The following is an 18,774-nucleotide window of genomic DNA, read 5'->3' on the forward strand; positions in this document are numbered from 1 at the left end:
CAAAATATTATGGTTCCCCAACGATCATTGATTTTTATTATACGTGATCATAATGCCGAACCCGTTCTAGTCAAATCTGATGTTTGTGAGAACATCGATATCCTCTTAGCTGAAGCTATTGCCCTTTGCATCGGCATTGTTGCGGCTAAAGTTTTGGGTTACTCTTCTATTGTTGTAGAAGGTGACAATATTTGTTTGATTAATGCAATTATAAGGGATGTTTGACCTGTCCGTGGGAGATTGAGATGATTGTTACTCACATCCTTTGTGATCTCAGGAGCTACAGTAGTGTACAGAGTTCTCATGTCTTCCGTGAGGTGAACCGGATGGATGATCGTGTTTCCCACCTCTCCCACCTCATGGACCCAACTACTCTCCTTTCAGATTAAATCCTTGTCAATTTTATCCATATAAATACTATTGACCGATTTGTAAATCGTTTATAGGCTCGCCAAGTTCTTTCTTTATAAGAAAATAAATAAATGCATATTTAACTTTTTTATTATTTTAATATGAGACCCTTAAACGAATAACTTTTCAATTATTTGAATAAAATGTATTATACCCAACTTTTATTTTATTAAGAAAATAAATAAAATTTATTTTTCTCAAAATCCTAACCCTTCCCTTTCCATTCTCATTTCTTCCTTTCCTCTTCATCACCAGCGACTCTACATCTGTTCAGCCCGACCTTCATCTGACTCAGTAGTTTGTTCCGGAGGCCGGCCGAGGATCTGTCGTCGATGGTGGTGGCTGGACTTCGTTCTTGAGGTGAGGCTCCCTGCTGTCGTCTTCGATCTTACAGCCGTTGTTCATCATCTCCCCGTAATAACCTCAAATCTCTCTATCAATTCACATTCAAGTTTCCAAATATTTCGATTTTAACCCTCGATTGGTGTATTTAGCTACCGTCATCTTTGTTCGTGCATCTAAACTGAAAGTACTTAATTCCGTTGCTCCTAATTGAGAATTATGTTTCAGTTGATGGTTGTACTGCATTGATGTGCTTAACTTTTCTCATCTCCTAACAGCATATGCTCAACGATTGTTTTTGTTCATTCTGACTGACTATAGATTAACAGCATATGCTCAGCTCAATGATTGCTTTTATTCGTTTCCTATAAATAGGTCAAGTAATGTTATTAATGAACTATGCCGAGTTCATTTGCGTGTTACTCATAAATCGGGTCTATATGGACCTATTAAGGCCCAATTGGTTTGAAAGCTTACATATTAGGATATAAACGGGTCAAGTAAGCTTGTTTAGGGACTATGTCAAGTTTAGACATGCTCAAAGGCGGGCAAGCCCGCTCGGCCCGCCCTAACAAATGGGCGGGTTTGGACAATGATTTTTGCCCATCCGGGCCTGGCCCGAACCGCCCATATTAATTTTTATAATAAAAATATATATATACTTACACTACATAATAATAGTCAAATAGAGTAAATATATAACACATATTAATAACTAGAGTAAGTATATCATTAGGAATTTTTTCAAGTATATCATCCACTTAATAATATTATCAATTGCATTTATAATTCGTGTTGATTCTCGCTACCAAACACATCAAAAACCACACTTTTCAACACTAGTTTTAGACTTTGCAAATTTATAGTTTGTTGTCTTATAGACTTTTTGTTTCTTAATTTGTAGTTTAGATAAAAACATGAAAATGTTTTATAAAACGGGCGGCACGTTAAACCTGCTCGCCAAAGTAGACGGGTATAGACATAGAAATTGTCCTATTTAATATGGGTGGGTTTGGCTCGGTCCACATAAATGGACAAAATATTTTTTTGGCCCGGCCCGTGTCCATCCCAAACCCGCCCATGAACAGGTCTAGTCAAGTTCAATTGCACATTACTCATCAATCGGGCCTATATGGACCCGTTAAGGCCCAATTGGTCGGAAAGCTTGTGTACTAGGACATAAACGGGGCAGGTAAGCTTGTTAATGGACTACTTCGAGTTCATTTGCACGTTACTAATCAATCGGGCCTTTATGGACCCGTTAAGGCCCAAGTGATCTTGAACACATACATTATGTGTTCTAAAATTTTGTTCTAATTCTGAACACAATGTGAATGTGTTCATACTTACATTTAAAGAATAATCCGCTAAATAAAGGCGTCATCCAATGATATTTAGAAAAAACGTTATGATTCATTATATTATAACAATATTTAAATTTAAACAACTGCAATAAAATTAATAAGCTTGTTAATGGACTATGTCGAGTTCATTTGCAAGTTACTTATCAATCGGGCCTATATGGAACCGTTAAGGCCCAATTGGTTTGAACACTTGTGTACTAGGACATAAACGGGTCAAGCAAGCTTGTTAATTGACTATTTCGAGTCCATTCACACGTTACTAATCAATCGGGACATAAACGGGACAATATGTTTACATGCTATCTAAAGTTTACATAACATAGAAAACTAATTTAATGAGCAATTGAAGTGAATATACTAAAAGCTAAACATATAATCATCTCATTTGATCTTTTTTTTACCAATGTCTGTCCAAAATACAAATGTGGTTCAACTGGTAATATCATTCTATTTCACATAAACTTACTAAATTTAATATATTAAAATTCTTCAATTAAAAATACATAAATCTTAACTATGCATGGTCCTCATTGTTCACAAAAGTATTTTATAACATATAGAAAAGCAAATGGTAAAACCTCATAAGCAAAAGTATTAGGATTTGTTTCACTTGGGTAATCACAACAGTAGGCAGACATTTGATGTGATGTGATGTTTCAAGTATAACGGATGCCTCTTTATATAGAGGGAGGAAAGTATTTGTTTATACCCGTTAAAATCCAAATTTCTGAATTCAAAAAACGACCATTTTTTAATAGAACTGTTGTGTTCAGAAAAACCAAGGTATTTTTTGAACACAACCAAGATGTGTTAAAAAAAGCAACAGTCACTTTTAAACACAACAAGAATGTGTTTAGAAAAAGTAACGGTCGCTTTTGAGCACAACCAGATTGTATTCAAAAAAGTAGCGATCAACACGGCTAGAATGTGTTCAAAAAAGGAACAAAAGTATTTTATTACACCAAATCTAAAAGTGGTTCCAATCACAATATCATTCTATTTCACAGAAACTTACTAAATTAATATATTAAAATTCTTCAATTGAAAATGCATAAATCTTAACTATGCTCCTCACTGTTCACAAAAGTATTTTATTACACCTAATAGAAAAGCAAATGGTAAAACCTCATTAGCAAAAATATTAGGATTTGTTTCACTTGGGTAACCAGAACAGTAGTCGAACATTTGATGTGATGTTTCAAGTATAAGGGATGTCTCTTTATATAGAGAGAGGAAAAGTAGTTATTTATACCCATTTCGATCCAAGTGAAATGTTCAATAAGTTAGCTACGGCAAGAGAAAATGGAAGGGGGGGAAAATTACTCACTCTGGTTGGGTTTCTTGCGAGTTCCCAAGGGTTTTTGCAAAACTTAGGCTTGAATGGGTACCTCTGTAAGGGAATATGACATTCACAATTCTAAAGATGTGTTGATCTAAGGTTACTTTTTCAAACCAGATTGATTTTGACCTCATTTGGGTTTAATCGGCCTTACCATATGTTTAGTCAACTTTTGTTGATTAAATATTGTTTTCCTGGATTTGATCCTACAACTGAATCTATATCTAAACTGGATTTATGGGTGAGACTACATTATCTGCCAGAGGAATTCTTCAACTGCGATGCTCTTGATACTATTACTGAGGGTAATCACATTGGAAAATTCCCCAAATTAGATCCTACGCACAACAGCGAAAGGTGGAATATGTTCACAAGATCTTGTATTCTTGCAGATATTGAAAAGACCTTTGGGAAAGATGTCATTGTCCCTGATGAACACTTCAATCAGATCAAGTATTCACTTTGGTTTGATGATTTTTCTGCGGGGTTGGTGCTCACGAAAAAATCTCTCACATCCACAAAGACTGCCCAAACAAGAATGTCCCAATTCCCACTTTTCAACTCACTTTCAAAAAACCGTCCTCTAAATTCCCCACTTCTGTTGATGTTCCCGCTGCCTCGTCTAGTGGTGGTGAGGGGAACCATTTATAAAACAACAAAATCAAACACTCTCAAAACAAATACCCTTCCCGAGTAACAATATCTATCTTTCTAAGAAAGGGGAATCAATATTACGTATGGATATGATGAGTTGGATGAGTTGATTAACCAATTTATAATGAGTGATGAAACTTTGAAGAAGCTTCCAATCTCATAGTTCTGGCAGGTTATTTCCTTTTTCTCATAATAATTCACTCTAAAGTAAAATTGTTATCATTCAGTATATGTTTTATTAAATTTGACCAGTTGACGTGCTTAATTAACTTTAAAATCTTGTTGTTTTATCCTTATCCAGATGATCTAATCATGAATAACGAACCTCGGGCAACCACGTTTGATAACTTTGATGCCTGTAAGGGTAAGAAACCCTTTCATTTCTTGAATAATTTCAGCTCGTTCTTTGTTGTGTATTTTAAAGCTGCTGAAATTTCTTGGCAAATAGAAAAAGTGATCCACAAGGAACATGAGAATATTAGCATTAGCCCTCATCAAAAGTCCGGCCAAAACATCATTAAGCCTTGTGGAGTGATTGGTATCGTGTTGTTCCCGTTTTTTAATGAATCTTGTGAAACTAGTTATCCTTGATTTATTGATGAAAGCTTATTCTCACCACTCCGAACCCCCGTTTACGGCTGGTACTACAATCACAGAATGGTTGGAACCGAAAACATCAATCATGAGCCATCAGGTAATAGTGTGTGCTTTCTTTTTAAAATCATATGTGCCAGTTTTATATCTCATATAGCAAATGAGTTTCCAATCTTTTGTTGCTGGACAAGTTCGGTCATAAAGAACAAAGTCTCTTCTCCCTTGGGTACGGACAGTGATATTCTTAAACCCGAACCAAATGTTGAACCCTTGTCTTGTTTCTCATATCGACCTAGATGAAACGACTACCAAGGAGATCTAGGAAAAGGCTGAAGAAGAATACTTTGAGGATTATTATGAAGAACAATTTGACGATGAGTTTGACGATCTAATGGTGGATGATTTGCAGGATTCGGATCACTCTAATTCCATTATTCCTAATTTTCCTCTAGCAATTAAGGATCCTATCCTCATAAGCAACGACCCTCATTCACGGACAAAGATTTGGAGGGTTTCATTGATAATAAGCCTATCAACACCATCAATACAAAGTTGACTCTCGATTTTTCTTTCCATTCTATGGAGAACTCAGTCCACCCATCCTAACTTAGAGGTAAACAAGGAAATCAACTTCAAACTCAACTTCAAGCAAAAGGAAACTTAAAGATGACATTGATGACACGGCTTCATCTGCTTCGATGGAGAACAAGAAGACTAAGAAGTAAATCTCCCCAAGGTTAAATGATTAGCGCAAGAATTCTTATTTTGTCGAGTGTTAAGGTGATTAGCCACCTTGCATTACCGTGGTTGAAATTTTTGTTTGTTATAATAAACTTTTCCTGGAAAAATCATTGTTTAATTAGAAAATTTCCTTTAAGGAATTCAAGTCTTAATCACCAAGTGACTACGTACCCGTTACTCTGTTGGACTCTTTTTTTTAGTTATTTTGGACTCTGTATGTTATTAATGTATCAAAGAAAGTTTATTATAAGAATGGATTTAGTAAGTTTTGGGTATGGTGTAAGATGACTTCGTTTCAGCCCAATAAAATTAGGTGATTGTTATCCATCACAAATGTATTTTTACTAAAAATTGCACCCGAATCCGTCACGGCTACAACATCATAAATCGTCACGGCGTACACGGATATACACGTCACGTGGGTCCAACTCTCTTTCTGCAGTCACGTGCTCGCCGCATTTTCCCGTGACGCCTGCTTCGAATCTTCCGTGACGCTTGCTTCCATCTTCCACGTGACGATAGCCGACAACACACCCGTGACGAGGAGCGTGTTTTAGGCTATAAAAGCCTAAAACACCTCCAAACCCTCATTACACAATTTCGGACGCCTCCACACACATCTCCTTGCAATTCGCACTCGGTCGAACGCCATTTTCAGTTGTTTAAGCTCAATCCAGTGCTCGTAGCCCTCTCGTTTGGTTGTTATTCCATTCCAAAGATCGAATTCAAAGTTGATATGGTTAGTTGTCCAATTTCTAGCTTGTTTGAGTTGATGTTTATGTAGATCTATAAGTTCTCATAGAAATTCTTGGAGGATTTAGTAGTTATATATGTTATTTTGTTGAATTAATGTGATATATATGCATAATATTGTTGGAATCTTGAAGTATATGGAAGATTTGAGTTGATTGGAAGATAATTTGATGTATAGATTTTTAGGTTGAAATATTGGTAGATTGAGTAGATAATCAAGTTAATTAGTTAAAATAATATGAATTAATTTAAATTTATGGTTGAAATGTTGATATATATTGAGATTTTAGTTGTAGTATTGATTTTGTGGATATTTGGTTGTATAAGTATTTTGTATAAATTGTTCTAAGTTTTGGTGGATTTTTTTGGTATTTAGGTAAAATAATTAGATTTAATTAAATTATATGGTTAAAATGTTGAATTTTTTGTTGATTGTAGTTGTATTATTGATTTTGTGGATATTTGGTTGTATAGGTCTTTTTTTTACAAATTGTCCTAAGTTTTGGTGGATTTTTTAGGTATTTAGGTAAAATAATTAGATTTATCTAAATTTTGTGGTTAAAATGTTGAAATTGTCTTTGATTGTAGTTGTAGTATTGATTTTGTGGATATTTGATGATATAAGAATTTTCTAAGAATTGTTGTATATTATTGTACTATTTGTAGGTATTTAGGTAAAAAAAAATTTGATTTTAATTCATTTTACGTTAGGAATATTGAGATTTTTGGTCATTTTATCTATATATGTTGTTTAATACCATTGTGTGTAAAAATTATCTCAGTAATGAGTATGTTAGGTGGATTTGGTATTTAGGTAGTTATTAATGTTGAATTCGTAGGAAAACAGTTTTGAATGTTGATTGAGGTTGGCTTTGAGGTTCGATTTACAGTTATCGGAATGCAGTGTAGTATGTGTTTGTCTCAGTTTGCACTGGCACTCTAGGCCGTCACGTCCTTTACTGAGTTGGGCGTCACGTTGTTGGCATCCTTAGCCGTGACGTCCTTGGCTTCCACTGGCGTCACATGCATTTGAATGAATCCCGCTTTTAGGTTGTTGTTAGTGTATGGTCAATCCATTTACAAGACATTTATATTTTAATGTTGTGTATGCAGGACCGCTTGAAGAGGATGGTGAAGAAGATTGGTGTCCTGGGATCTAGATCATCACGGCGCCAGAAAAGGGATGCCATGAGGAATGCCGAGGAGGCCTCGCGACTGGCTGCGGAGGAAGCAGCCAGAACTGAAGCAGAGCTGGGCGCTAGGGTGGCCCGGAAGAAGAAGCGGGGAGCTGAAAGGGGAGACGCCTCGGCCAATTACACGCCCGCGAGACATTTTGTCTATGGTGATGGGCGACAATGCGAGTCCGAAGAGCCCCTGTACCCCTATCCCATGTACCCAGAGGTATCCGGGTCACGCCATTCCATCTCGGGTGTGGGGGTGAACGAGTTCATGGGAGATGCATCGTCTATCCATCAGATGATGCTGGGTTACTACGGTGACCAACAAATGGGTGGTGGGTCCGATTACCACCAAGGCGGCGGGTCCGGACACCACGTAGGCGGTGGATCAGAATTCCACTACGGCGGTGGTTCCGCAACCTCGTACGGTCATGGGTCACACTACCAATACGGCGGAGGCTCTCAACCGTACTACGGTGGTGACTATGCTCTCCATCAAGGAGATTGGTACGCCTTTGGTTATGATCAGGGTATGGACGAAGGAATAGAAGAGGAAGAGCCTCATGGTGAGGAATGGGCTCACGATGCGGAAGATCCTGGAGTGGAGGTATGTACAATAAAGTACAATATTGTCTACGATAAGCTAAGTTCAATAAACGAGATCATGATTGTTTCAATAGTAAATATGTCTTGTAGGGCGGGTGAAGGGGGCGAAGAGCGTGGAATGCCCCACGGGATGAAGAAGTGACGAGGGGGGTGCAGGTGAGAGGGTTGCATATGAGGGTGTGGCCATGGAGGAGGATGTCGATCGGCCATTGAGGAGACCCAACAGGGCCATCACCATTGATCCCTACCTGATCGTAGGGATCAGTGGTGGTCCGGAGAACCCTGAGCTGCTTCGTGGGTTCTCTGCCCACATTGCGTACGACATATGGCGAGGAATGGTAAGTTACATGTTTAATGAAATGTCCTTAAGTTCCTGTATGATGTTCTTACATAAATTCTAAAACGGATATGTAGGGTCGAACATGCAATTTCCAGTTCTACCACAAGATGATGCAAGCTTGGACCCCAGCCGCGGGGACGCCCATGATGTTTGCTGCTATTGATGCCTAGCTTGACCACATACTGGGCTTGATTTACGAGCACGTGGACAGGGACCTGTTCATGGTGTTCGTGGAGAGGTGGCAGTCCGAGGCGAGCTCATTTCACCTACCTTTTGGTGAGATGACAATCACCGTGCATGACGTTTACAAGAAGATGAAGCTACCCATATGTGGCAGGGGAATGGGTGCCTCCGAGCAGCAACGCCTTTTGGGGAAGACTACCGAGCTTAGCCAAAAGGTGGCGGAGGCGAAGGCCTTTTTTGGCGTGCATGGGAAAGAAACGGGTGTCTCCCATACTACGTTGAGGGATGCATGCATTACCCCCCAATGCCTTTCTGCCCCTCGGGGTATCTACTCCATCTATTGGGTAGTACTCTCTTCCCGTATAGGTCACAGGAGAAGGTTCCACTGTTCAACATAGAGTATGTGATAGGAGCTTATTATATGGTGTAACTAGCGACTATTAGCTTAGGATTAGTGGTGTTTAGGTGCTTATTGAGTGGTATTCTCGGAATCTGGTATGATTGTTCACTTATAGATTTATGGAGATCCTATTTGTACTCACCTCTAGTGCATTTGGGACGGAGCTAGAGAGAAGACTACCACACCTACACCCATGGAGAAGCTGAGAGGCGAAGCCGAGCTGCCTTGGAAGCTTATAGAAGATCGAAGACCAGTCCGAGAGGAGGTGTCACGACGAGAAAGTGCTAGGAAGAGGTGCCGAGATATTGATCTGAGTTCAGATGGCTCGTTATCCCTGATCCGATGTCCGGTTGAGGTGATTCCAATTCGAGGAGTTGGATATTGAAGTCTACTTGATTACCTCAAAAGATGGGCTCAATGGGAGTTGTGATTCAAAAGTTATGGCAATTCTACGAACAACACTTTTCTGCAGAAAATGTCGTGACCGCGACTCCAGTGTCTCGATCGCGACTCCAATGTCTCGACCGCGACTGCAATGTCTCGACTGCGAATCCAAATTGTCTCGATCGAGATTTGCCCTCGACATAGATGTCTCGACCGAGACTATAATGTCTCGATCGCGACTTTGCCTCGACATGAAAGTAGCGATCGCGACTTTTGTGTAGCGATCGAGTCTGGTGCCATTTCTGAGTGACTGGGAAAAAGTCTCGGTCGAGACTATAAAGTCTCGATCGCGACTCGGCGACGGACCCGGCCCAATTGCAGATCCAAGCCCGGGAATCTATTTGTTTTTCAGATTTTATCTTTTATTTTCAGTTATTTTCTATCTTCTAGGTTAGATACTATATAAACCTTTAGTTTTTAGGTTAGAATTATCATTTTTTGCCACTTTCACAATTTAGTTCTTAGAGATTCAGCAGCCAAGAAGAAAGCTCTCACCTTTGTGCCATCTTCTACCTTCATCCCTGGTTAGTTCATCCATAATTATGTATAGCTTTCTCTTGGCTATGTCTAGCTAAGTTCCTATTAGTTCACTCTTAGGTTGAGGCCATTATTCTAGGAATTGTTTGTGAGAATTCTATAAAAGTTATGTCCTTTAAATAAATGAAGTTGCACACGAAAAGCATCCCGGTTCCTCTAAATTGTGAAAATTGTCAAGGCTTGATGGAGGATGCATATCACCTTTAAATTTTCATTTACACTAGATCATATTAATAAACAAGATCAATCAATCACCACAATATTAAATTTGATAAACACGGTAGTATGCATATGAAATCTAGAATAAGGATCCGGTGAAAACAATCCTTATGGTGTGAAGTGCGAACTTTCTCGGGTACACATATAACACACTAATGTTCACATATAACACGCTAATGTTCACATCTAAAGTGATAAAAATTCACCCAGAAAACGTTAAAAAAAATAAAAATAACAGTTCACCATTAATTACAAAAATGTCACCGCGTGGATTCATTAAAAAACCCATCTTTTAATCTCAGCCCTCCATTTTCTAATCTAATGGCTCAACATGCTTCGCGCTTCACACCATAAGGGTTGTTTTCACCGGAACTCACCTCATGAAATCTATTTTTTGGAGGTCAGTTGTAGATTGATCAGGGACCAAATGATTACCCTTGCACCTCTTGGTGGACTATATGGATAATGAGAAACCAATGTGTTTTTCGCACAAATGATGACACAAAGATTTCGCATTTATCTCCCCTTATTACTAATCTTGGGGTTAACTAACAAAAAACAAAATTGTTGAATAGAGTGGGTGGAACCAATACTAAGATCCTCTTGCACGGTAAGCGTAAAAAACCAAAAAGATTCATTGGAATAAGCCAAAGTCAAATATCTTCAAAGTTAACTTTGATGTCATTGTTAATCAAGCTGGAAACGCAACATTGGGATTTATCATACGAGGTTGTGAGGGAGCACCGATCTACATGGGAAATGAATCAGGGCACAATATTTCAGTCATATAAGCGGAGGCTTTGGCACCTTAGACTCGCTACCAGGAAAATTAAAGAACTTAACCTTGTGAAAATGGAGGGGGATAACTTATGCATGATGAATATGATGAATGACATTTGGTGTTTCCCCTGTGAAATTAACCAGATTATCTCCGACATCTTTGTTAATTTATTGAATCGCACGACATTGATCAGGTTCTCCCATGTTTTTCGTGAAGTCAACCAAGTGGCGGATCGTATTGCAAAGCTTGGTCTTCGGGAAATCAAAGAAGATGGGTTGACCATTTAGAGCTTGCGGCTCTCATTCGAAAGGATGTTCAAGGATGGTCATATCTTCGCTCCTTTGTGACTGCCTAATTTTTTCGTCTATCAAAAAAATGTGTTCAAATTTCAAAAATAATATTTTGAACACAATTATTTATTTCGAGAGATTTACAAAATTTTGGGTTTCAAAATAATTAAAACGTTGGTTGAACTAAAAAATGTGTGTATATCCCATTTTTCGTGGTTCTTATATGAACACCTTTTTTTACTTGAACACATCCATGCTTTGTTCAATCTAATATTTTTTGTAAAAAAAAAAAAGTTTTTTAGTGAACCCGGTTTAGGTGAAAGTTTAATGACTTCCGAACATGTTTATTTGAACTCATTTACGATGAGCTCAAAAACTGGAGAAAAAAAGAAGGTTGAACGCAACCTTCTTTTTATAGTTCCAATATTGTGTTCAAAAGTGGATGCACACCCTAACTTTTTATAGTTCCAATATAAGGCTCCTAAATTAATAAAGTGAGTACACTAAAGTCGAAACATATAATTATCTAATTTGACAATATATTTAGATGCTATATAAAATTTACACAACATAGAAAACTAATTTAATAGATAATTGAAGTGAATATACTAAAACTAAACATACTAAAGCTAAACATATAATCATCTCATTTGATCTTTTTTTAATCAATGTCTAGTCCAAATCTAAAAGTGGTCCAAATATTAATATCGTTGTATTTCACATAAATTTACTAAATTAATATATTGAAATTCTTTAATTGAAAATGCATAAAACTAAACTATGGTCCTCATCGTTCACAAAAGTATTTTATAACACCATATAGAAAGGCAAATAGTAAAACATCATTAGTAAAAGTATTAGGATTTGTTTCACTTGGGTAATCACAACAGTTGTCATATATTTTATATGATGTTTCAAGTATAAGAAATGTCTCTTTATATAGAAGGAGGAAAAGTAGCCGTTTATACTTGTTAAAATCCGAGTTTTTTAATTCTAAAACGGCCATTTTTTAATACAGCTATGTTGTGTTCAAAAAATCAAATGTATTTTTGAACATAATCAGATGTTTTTAAAAAAACAACAGTCACTTTTGAACCCAACCAGAATGTGTTTAAAAAAAGTAACAGTCACTTTTGAACACAACCAGAATGTGTTAAAAAAACAGTTACTTCTAAATACAACCAGGATGTGTTAAAAACATTAAATTTTTTTTTAAAAAAATAATTTAGATTTTGAACACAACTGCATACTGTTCAAATTTCAAAAATAATAGTTTTGAACACAACTATAGTGTGTTCAATTATTTTTAATTTATTTCGAGATAATTAAAAAATTTGGGTTCAAAAAATTAAAATATTAAACTCAACTAAATTATGTTTAAATTCATAAAAAAATTGAACATATAGGTATATATTTTAAATTGAACTCATCTTGGTTCTAATATGAACCTTTTTTTTACGTATACACATCCACCCTCTATTCGTCTTTAGATTTTTTTTCTAAAAAAAAACAGATATTTTTAAACGAACCCAGTTTTAAGTAAGAATAAACCGATTTAATAATTTTCAAAATATTTATAATGAATTCAAAGATAGAAGATCGAGCACATTCATATTAATTTTAAAAGAAGTGTATACCTAACTTTATTTTTCTCAAGATCTAACCCTCCCCTTTTCATTCTCATTTCTTCCTTTCGTCTTCATCACCAGCTCTACATCAGTTCAGCCCGACCTTCATCTGAGTCAGTCCTTTGTTCCGGCGGCCGTCTGAGGATCTTTCGTCGACGGTGGTGGCTGGAATTCGTTCTTGCGGTGAGGCTCCCTGCTGTCGTCTTCGATCTTACAGCCGCTGTTCATCATCTCCCCGTAATAACCTCAAATCTCTCTATCAATTCACATTCAAGTTTCCAAATCTTTCGATTTTAGTCCTCGATTGGTGTATTTAGCTACCGCCATTTTTGTTCGTGCATCTAAACTGAAAGTATGTAATTCCATTCTCCAAATTGTGAATTATGTTTCAGTTGATGGTTGTATTGCATTGATGTGCTTAACTTTTCTCATCTCCTAACAGCATATGCTCAACGATTGTTTTTGTTCATTCTGACTGACTATAGATTAACAGCATATGCTCAGCTCAAAGTACTCAATTCCCTACTTTTCCTCCTCTTCCTTTTTGGTAAATGAAGTCTTTGCCATTCGCCATGTTTTCTGCTGTCCTCCTCTCCAAAACCTAGTCGAGCTCCCAGCCAATGTTTTCTGTTGCTAAATGTAGTCTGGTTCTTTCCGGAACACGGTGTTCTGAAATTAGCTCATCCTCTTGCATAACCGGCCGTTTCTTCATGAGTCTTTTGAGTTGAATGAAACCGACAGTGATTTCTGGACGAGATCTCTGTACTTGATCAGGATCCCAACGCGAAGCTCGTCGTTCTTTTGTACCTCAAATTTCTGGTAGAGTAGCTCTAATTGTGTTTTTATACTTTCATGAATTGCTTTCATTTCTAGATCGGATACTGTGGCTTAATCTGACATATTATGTTGTGAAACAGCTTAACTCTATCACATATACATAGCTTAATCAACGAAATCGAGTTTACCTTTGAAAACCTGCTAATCAAGTAATCTTTGCATCCTAAGATCAAAGATCACTTCCTACCCCAAATACCCAATCATTGAATTTTACAGTAGTAGCTAAGAGTTGGTCTGACGGAGACAATTGGACAAATATCAATGGATCTGTATAGTTTTCTGGCTGTTTTCTTCTTCTAGGAGGTCGATGTCCTGCTGCTGTACAGGAGCAACTCAATTATATTACATATACATAAATGGATTTCTGTTAGCACTACAAAAATTGGTTATCTGTGTAACAGAATTATTACTGAATATGTGTTTTTCATTTTCTGCGTAGATGAGGATTGTGGGGTTAACAGGTGGAATATCGTCAGGGAAGAGCACCGTCTCCAATATTGTCAAGACCAGTGGCATTCCCATTGTTGATGCTGACATTGTTGCTCGGGTCAGACTTTCGATTCTTGATTTACCCTTTAAAAATCTCTTCTTTGTCAGAAGTGGGTAAAAGATGGATATTATGAAACTTAGATGTAGTCTCTGCTGAATGGAGGATGGATATTATGTATCACAACTGAGGAATTTTGATAATATCAAGATGTTTAAGGCATTTACGATTTAGATTAACCTTTGAGGTTTATCATATTTGAGTCTTGGGCTAGAATATATGGTTTTGAAATGATTTCAATTCCGTGCTGATTTTTTTTTCCTTAGTCATGTTTGAAGATCTCTACTTGGAGAATATATGAAGCTTCTGTTTCTCTGAATTATTTACCATATCTTATGATTCTCATCATCTCTTCCTATTTTGATATTTGTATTATCTGCTGTCTGTTTATTATTTACTATGTTGTTTTTTATAATTGAACAAACATAATGTGAGCTGTATTTTGCAGGATGTTTTAAAGAAGGGCAGAGGCGGTTGGAAAAAGGTTGTAAAGGAATTTGGAGAGGATATTCTTCTACCTAATGGAGAAGTGGATAGGCAAAAGTTGGGGGCAAATTGTATTTTCTAATCCATCAAAGCGACAACTTCTTAACCGGTATACGAATATTACTCCTTAGAATTTCTTGTGATAATTTAGTTGTAATTTCTGCTAGCTGTGAATCTCTGATCTCACTTTCTCTGTAATTAGGCTACTGGCACCTCATATTTCATCTGGCATTTTGAAGGAGGTTTTGAAGTGGTGGCTGAAGGGATGTAAGGTTATAGTTCTTGATATTCCGTTACTGTTTGAGGCGAAACTGGACAAATGGACAAATCCAGTTATTGTTGTATGGGTTGATGATGAGACGCAGCTTCGGCGACTGAAGGGTAGAGATGGAATATCAGATGAAGAGGCGCGTAACAGAATGAATGCTCAAATGCCGCTTGATTACAAACGAAGTAAAGCGGACATTGTCATTGACAATAACGGCTCACTAGAGGACCTCAATGAGCAAGTTCAGAAAGTGTTACATTTGGTCGCGAGACCGTTGACATGGCGCGAGAAAATGGTTTCTCGCGAAGGTGTTTTCTTAGCTACTGCTTGCATTGTTGCAGGCATTATGATTTGTGTTAAACTCTCTTAAGGTGATAGCTTGTATGTCAACTGACCAAATAATGAATGACATAGCTCTATGAACTTACAAACTCAGAAAGTGATCTAGTATTCTTGAGTTCATTGGATTTGTAAAATCTGCTTCAACTTTCTTTCCTACATTCAGATTTGTAAGAGATGAGAAACAAATATATTTGTGAGAAATGAGATAGAATCCTAAACTTGGATTTTCTTAAATCTAAATCAAACCTCAATTTGTACAAAGTCAATGATGTTTCACTTCGAACATTTTTACTCAAAACATAGTTTCTTAAGCTGATTTTTTCCCCAACAATACGTGTAATATTTTATTTTGAATGTGCAATATTTTATATTTAAATGTGTTATAAATTACAAATATATTGTAGAGAATCTGAAGACAATTTCTACTTTGTTCTCAAGCGTGTACTAATTTCAACATGTAATTGTAATAAAATTGTTGAATTTTGTATTACTTTTCTAATTTTAAACTGTCCACATATATTAGCATTTATATGCACATGATATGTATAAGAGATGCACAAATGACTAGGAAGATTATATACTTTTTGAATTCTTCAAGCACATTTAATTACAAAACATTATACATTATTCAGAATATCTTACACATTTACTCAGACGACGTTGTACAATTACTCAAAAACATTGCACATTTACTCAAAATATATTGCACATATATATAAAAACTAATGTACATTTGATGCACATCCATAAGGCTTACACATTGTTAAGAGAACTTTGCAGATGCAGGAAACTAATGCACGTTCAACTAAAAAGTCTTGAACATTATACAATAATAGTATTTTGATGCATTTAGAACCCAATTCATAATTAATGTAGAAAACATGAAACCTGTTTTTGTTTTAGGCACTTTAAAATGCAATTTTTTTATGTGCCATGTCTTAGTTAATAGTAAGACCTTTTTACTCACATTTACAAAAAAATAATTTTGCACTAAATTACTCGTAACTCAGTTAATTACATAGAACTATTTATTATTTTCATTTCATTTTCAAAGCCAACCTATAGTACTATTCTGAAAAATCCATTCATCTCAATTGGGATGATCACCCATATTTTCGTTTCCAGGATTGAGCATATTTAGGCATTCCCAGTAAAGCCCGTTTTCCACAATCCATTCTCATCCCTTTTAACTCCCCGGACATGAGAGAAGTCTAGATTATTTTGTCTAGCACCATCCACATTTTATTAAAATGAAAGTGTGCCAGAATGTATTCAATCTGTGTAAAGTAATCTGAACTCTGATGCACATCTTGTGTATCCCATTTCCCAACTTGTTGAACTGACAAATCTAGTTCTATGTTTTTTGTTTGTACTGATCATGTAAGATGTGAAGGCATAATATTATCCATCACTGTTCTTATAAACACATGAGCACAAAATAAACATTCATCTACATGACCATCTAAAATCAAGTTCTACACGTACAAGAGCATGCAACTTACACATTCTGCTTGATTTCTTAAAAAGTTCACACAATAAAAGTTATGACTTAAACAACCTAGTTGATGACCAGTTTTTTTTTTTTTACAAACAAACCAAAGGCCTATACTACTGACAGATCTAAATCATTAGTTGATGACCAGTTACATAGAAATATGCCGCATTAGGCATAACAATAGCTTCTTTAACCGAGCATACACAAATAAGCTTTACTACAATAATTCATAAGCTGTAAAAGAGAAGGGAGGGATAAACCTATTCAATCTTCACTTGGAGTTGATATCTGCAAGTCTTGGAGTTTATCAACTATATGGGTACATCCACACCAAATGATAAGAACAAATCATCTCTAAGCAAACATATTTGATGACTAAGACACAATCTAACAATACTATAAGAAAGAAAGATGGTGAAAAACAAAAAAATTACCTATCCAAGGGGAATGCTGAAGCAAGAAAATCCTCATCCTCAACAATCAACTCCAAACTCTTGGACTTTATGTAGTAGAAGACCGCTTCTTCCTCAAAATCCAGAAGAACCCAAACTTGATTAACTCTGACAATCTAAGGATATGATCTTCCTTCTGCCACAAAAACCCTTCAGACACCACCTAAGCAAAGTTCGTAGCAAACTCGGCGACATTCTTGTAACCCTACTCCCCAATCCATCTCTTGAGCATGTAGCTTGTTCTCGTTCCTGTCTCATTAGCACCATTTTGCTCGCACCAACGTTAAGAACATCTCCACAGCTTAAAGTTAGATCAAATCTCATGGTAATGGGATCGGTTGTCTCTAGCGCAGACACATCAAGAAGATTGTTAATAAAAGGATATCGAATCGACAAGCAAAACGGAAGCGGAGAACGATTAGAACAGAGAACACACAAGATGTACATGAAAACCCTTTCGGGATAAAACCACGGACCAAGCACCAGCTGATATCCACTAAAATGGAAAGATGAAGTGTTTACAAGAGGGTAGAGGTAACAAGCTCAAAGCTCAGACAAAGAGCTACACACTTAACGTGCCCAACAACAAAATGGAGAGCAACAAATTACAAATAAAAATGTTTTTGATCATCGTTCAAAATTAAAAGATGAAAATAAAAGAAGAAAATGGGGGAAAATAAAGAGAGACAATTTTGTCCGCTTAAAACTAAAATAGAAATAGGGTGTTTCACTTACCCAATCTCTCGCTCCTTCTTCCTACCGAACTGCCTCCATCAGTCCTGCTCCCCAATGATTTGCCTTCATCGATTATGCCTCCATCGGTTCGCTCCCTCCTCCAAATTCATTGAAGGCCGACGAAGATGAAAACAAGATGTAGAGAAAAGGAAGTTGAAGAGAAAAACAAAATCGAAACTACGAATTCTTGAAAAGAGGAGCTCTAAGATGAGGAGGATGAATTAGAAGACATAGAAGGTGCAAAATCTGGAGAATAGGAGAACGAACTTGGAGATGAAGAAGAAGGAGGTATTTTTGGTTTTGGTATGTAAATTTGAATTTGTTGTGAAATTAGGGTTCTCTACGTTTTCACCGTTGCTTTGAAATTTGGACTTCCAGTATAAATCTAGAGAAGAGGAAGCGTAGCTAAAATATGAAATTAGGGGTCAGATTTAGTAGCATGAAAATTGTTCAAGTTGTACAAAAACATGAAATTAGGGTTTGCATTTTGGTGTGTAAATTTGTTGTGATAATGTGGCAAGAAAAAATACTCTTGTGAAATTTGTTGTGATAATCTCGCAAACAAAAACATACTTGGCGATTTGCTACCGTGCTTGATATGTTCACATCTAATATTGTGATGTTCACAATTAATGTAAAACATTTAAGTTCATTGTTATTTGACTTATTTTTGTACATTCAAATTGGTGATTTGCTACTGTGTTTGATGTGTTCACATCTAATACTATATTGTTCATAACCAATGTCATTATATGCACATATAAAGCACTTAGGTTCATTGTTATTTGATATATTCAAATTCGTGACT

General features: G+C 36.5%; 1 protein-coding gene across 1 annotated transcript; it reads left to right on the plus strand.

Moving 5' to 3' along the window:
• The first annotated feature begins 14,080 nt into the window (after nt 1–14,080).
• On the plus strand, nt 14,081–15,312 carry LOC141249639 (uncharacterized). Its single transcript, XM_073669721.1, is given in 4 exon segments — nt 14,081–14,188; nt 14,637–14,735; nt 14,737–14,783; nt 14,877–15,312. Coding segments are annotated over 4 exon segments (690 nt in total).
• The last annotated feature ends 3,462 nt before the right edge of the window (nt 15,313–18,774 follow it).

This window comes from Phyllobates terribilis, unplaced genomic scaffold (assembly GCF_046119375.1).
Source record: "Phyllobates terribilis strain yellow unplaced genomic scaffold, ASM4611937v1 Scaffold_4894__1_contigs__length_56205, whole genome shotgun sequence".
Lineage (NCBI taxonomy): Eukaryota > Metazoa > Chordata > Amphibia > Anura > Dendrobatidae > Phyllobates > Phyllobates terribilis.